Source organism: Halyomorpha halys, unplaced genomic scaffold (assembly GCF_000696795.3).
Source record: "Halyomorpha halys isolate HHAL.00 unplaced genomic scaffold, Hhal_1.1 Scaffold293.1, whole genome shotgun sequence".
Lineage (NCBI taxonomy): Eukaryota > Metazoa > Arthropoda > Insecta > Hemiptera > Pentatomidae > Halyomorpha > Halyomorpha halys.
Genome location: NW_027115239.1, coordinates 1,054,588 through 1,058,985, shown reverse-complemented (window position 1 = coordinate 1,058,985; position 4,398 = coordinate 1,054,588). Strand labels below are relative to the sequence as shown.

Below are 4,398 nucleotides of genomic sequence, written 5' to 3'. Positions count from 1 at the left end.
ACTAAACTTTGTTTTTTTGTCATTCTGCTTATTTCATTGACTAGCAATTTTTACTATGGTTTTATGTGAATTTTTTTTTTTTTTTTTCGTAACCGTTAACACTTTCATTTCTTGTCGATTTTACAAGTATATATAAAGATAGTTTGATTGCAATTATGATATAAATAACTAAATAATATCATATGACTTATGAATTATATTATTTTATTTTGTAATTTATATATTACAGGTGACTGGTGTTGATCTTTCGATGTGTGCTGAGATTTTCCTACAGATATCAATTCACAGAATTCATTTTTTAGATCACTTTATAAATGAAGAAGTTCGAAACTATTTCAGCTTTTTTTGTATATAAAATGTAATTTTGTCAAATAAATATTTTTTTAAAAAAACATGAAAATATTTCAGTTTACCCCAAAAAATTTATAAAAATATCAAGTATCTGCCCAAAATTTTGAAAACAGTTTATATAATCAGTATCTGCATAATTTATTAGAAATGCTCCGCATTATTTATAAATAGTAGGCCTAATTTCAAAGACACATTTCATGTTTTATTTGTCATAAAATTGATTTATTTCTTAGTAAAAAATCCTTATTAGTACCACATTTCATTTAATAGCTCACACCTTTGTATTGATGTCTTTATTGAATTACATTCAAATAATCTACTGTTTTGGGTTCAATCAACAAAGTTCAATCTTGGTTGCTTTCATACCATTTAAACAGAATAATATGAATCTTAGTAATAACAAAGAAAATATTAAATAAAAAACCGCAAGAAGTGAATTAGTAAGACAAATATATAAAAAAATATGAATGAAAAGAATAATCACAATGTTAAAACATATTTACAATAATTATTTTAAAGCCAGAAGTCTCAAAATTCTTAGTTATAATCTTCACGTTCACCATTGTTTATTTAAGGCTAATTTTCGTACAAAATATTTTTACGTTAATTCATAAAATTTAATATTGTCGGGCATATAACTGTCTCGAAACTAGTTTAAACAAAAATCAGACTATAAGACAACTACGGTCCAAAACCATGGGTTACGAAACAGATTTCAAATATGCTTTTATTCCCTCAGGTAACCTTCCATGCAGTACAAAAGGTTCGGTGGATATATAGCGAAAATTAAATGATGATAAAAAGAAAAAAAAATAGAACAATAAATATACAGGATATTACACTATTCATTCCCTAAATTCAAAATTTTCCGGAATTTTAATCTAATTTTTACTGGATCATAACAGTGGCATGTGATCAATCTGGCCTTTTATTTTTCTTTCTCCGAGTCGTATCCTTTTTAATTGAACAATCTGTATTACTGATCTCTATAATTGTAAAGGCACTGCATTCATGATGTTTTTTTCACTATAATAATGAGTTACCTTCATACCTTAATAATTTTCTATTTATTTCACATTAATAATAAATGTTTCTCTATCTTCAGGAATTATTTCTAAAAATAGTTACATAGTGTTATTCATTATTTGTTAATTATTTTTATGTATATATTTTATTGAAGATTAAGTATATTGGTTTTATATTAAAATAACAAAAATTCGTTTTGTTTACTATTAAAGTTAGTTAGATATGAATAGTTTTGCACACCTTTTACTGTGTCAAATAGAAATGTGAAGTAATTATATAATAATCGATTATATAAAACTGTTTTCTAGTGTAGAATTGGAAAATAGCCGATTATATTAAATATAGAATATTGACTGTTTGAAAACGATACTTCATTTCAACGATACTATGTCACAAGGACACTAAACTTCAAGTATATTATATAATAACGAAACTCAATTTCTATGATACTATTTGGCAACAATGCAAAAGATGTATTTGATTTCTAAATATAGTTATTTGTGACTGAAAACAGTTTTACAACTGGAGAATAAGACTGATATCGAACTTGCTAGTGCACTGTGCCTGCGATAATTAAATAAAAATTTTCCTTAGAGCTGATTTATAAATGGGTACGAGACAAGGGATCTATAGTACCCGTAGTACCGATTACAGAAACACAGTGAAACAGTGTGTTTATTTAAACAATTATTTCCACCCCCATTTAGGCAAAAATAACTTATTGCAACAAGTTTAATTGTTAGTTATACACAAGAATAGATGCAGTGAAAAAATATACCGAGGTATGAAACTCACAAAGTCATTAAATCCATTTTAATGACAATATAATTATTCAGATATTCCCTAAGTGTGCGCCGTGGCTTCCCGGGGCACCGTGGTGCCGTCACAAGTTCGCCGCGAAATATTCAGTTCAACGGTTCGGCAATTTTCTTAGAATTTCCAATTCTTGAATTTTTGCGCCAAAGTTCGTTCCATACTTACAGCCATTAAATTCCAAGAATTTATCAACTTCCGAGTCTTACATTGTTTTCTTTCCAATCTGCATCTTTTGTAACTTTCGAAGCGCTAGCACAGCTTCCCCACCCATGCTTTAGTCACTAAATAGTATGAAAATACTAAGAATCTGTTTTTAATTTTTCGCTATTATATAGGTAATCGCTTTTAAAAAGGAAAGTTTTCCAAATTTTCATGAAAGTCAAAAATTTAGAAAAAATCGGATGTATTAAAGGCGTCGCGGAAAAAATGCTATTATTTAGGGAGCTGCAAAAGATTGAGAACCTTTGTAACTATTGTTATCTATTATACCAACTAATATTATTAATGATATTATTTATTTCATTTATTGAGTCGATTTTATAATGTGGTGAGTTTAGCCGTACGATGAATATCGTAATTCTGTATTAATTGATGTGTATTACTAACAAGATAGTAAAATTTGCTTAAAAAAGGGCAAAGAATTTTGATCTACAAGATCGCGTTAGAAAATTAAAAAACACTGTTTATACAGCATAAGGTTCATTATTTCCATTAATCTTTTACTATATAACACACAATAAATAAGTGGTTCGGATAAATTGTGTATTTAAGAAAATAGATAAATTGTTTCCTTAAAACAAACCTAATGAAAAATAAATCGAAAAAGATTACTGTTAAATTATTTATTTATTTATTTTATTATATCTTGAATTCTATCTTTGTATTTTACGTATCCTGAAATATGAAACTCAAAATTATGGAAGAGGCGTTAACACTTTCATTTCTTGTCGATTTTACAAGTTCATTAATAATAATATAAGTTCTTTTTTTATTTAGTCATTATCACCATTCAACTATAGTGTTAAGTGGTGACAGTAGCTAAGCCAAGTTGTTCAAGATGGATTCAAAATTTGCTTACATTTGGATTATATCTCCAAGAAAAATTGTTTAATAATTTTTTATGTAATAATAGTTACAACTTTTTGGTGTAAAGTAAACCATAGGATATTTAAATTTTCAAATTGTTGTATTCATTGCTAACTTTACGTTTAAAGTATTATTAATAATAAATAATGTTTCTGCGACCGACCTTTTACTTAATTTGTTTTAGAATTTGACATATCTATATTTTATTTTAATTTCACAACTACAAGCCTCTATGTGCATCCAATAGTGATATTGAGAAACAATACATCTTAGGGTTATGTTGCGAAATAAAAATTCTCGAAAATAAATTTCGATAAAACACAATTACTCAAAAATGTGGGTTCAAATAATAATTGACTTTACTAGTGAAACGTGAAAATTATTAATGGTAACATTACTCCATATTCACTCGTGTATTATTAATGTCACATCCAAAAGCTATCGTTTCATTATAGAAAATATACAAGATATAATTATTTCCAATAATTACTTTGTTTCTATAATCCTTTTTTTAAATCAAATATGCTTTTACATATACTGACTAGCCATAGTTATGAGGGAAATAAAGAAGTGAGGGTATAAATGTTGAAAATAAATTAATGTACATTGAATGACATAATAATTTGTACCAGGACATAGTGTTTCTAAATTAAGTTTTTAGAAGAAAAAACATTTTTATATGTAAAAACTTTATTCTTAAATTTATACATCGTATATACATTAATCAATGGATTGCGTTTTTGATCTCTGTCGAGTTTTCAATAATGATTTTCTCAACTTTAGAAAATAACTGTCGATGAAGATATGAGGCACAGAAACCACATAGACTCACCACCAGTCAGCTGAAAAGTAACATTAATTGACTGTATGGAATCATCACTATCAATAGTGATATCCACCACTTCCTCCGCTTGACCATCCACTACTGCCTCCACTACTGCCTCCGCTTGACCATCCACCGTTTCCTCCACTGCTGCCTCCACTCGGCCATCCACTGCTTCCTCCACTGCTGCCTCCACTTGCCCATCCACCGCTTCCTCCACTGCTACCGCCAAGCGACCACCCACTGCTTCCTCCACTGCTACCTCCACTTGGCCATCCACTGCTTCCTCCACTGCT

At 28.6% G+C, this 4,398-nt stretch overlaps 1 protein-coding gene across 1 annotated transcript in view; it reads right to left on the bottom strand.

Annotated features, from left to right (window-relative positions):
• Positions 1–4,058: 4,058 nt before the first annotated feature.
• The window catches only part of LOC106680839 (uncharacterized PE-PGRS family protein PE_PGRS20-like), a 1,161-nt gene continuing 821 nt past the window's right edge, over positions 4,059–4,398 (bottom strand). Inside the window, exon 4 of the mRNA XM_067052295.1 lies at positions 4,059–4,393. Coding sequence (XP_066908396.1) covers positions 4,059–4,393 — 335 coding nt within the window. The remainder of the gene's footprint in view (positions 4,394–4,398) is intronic.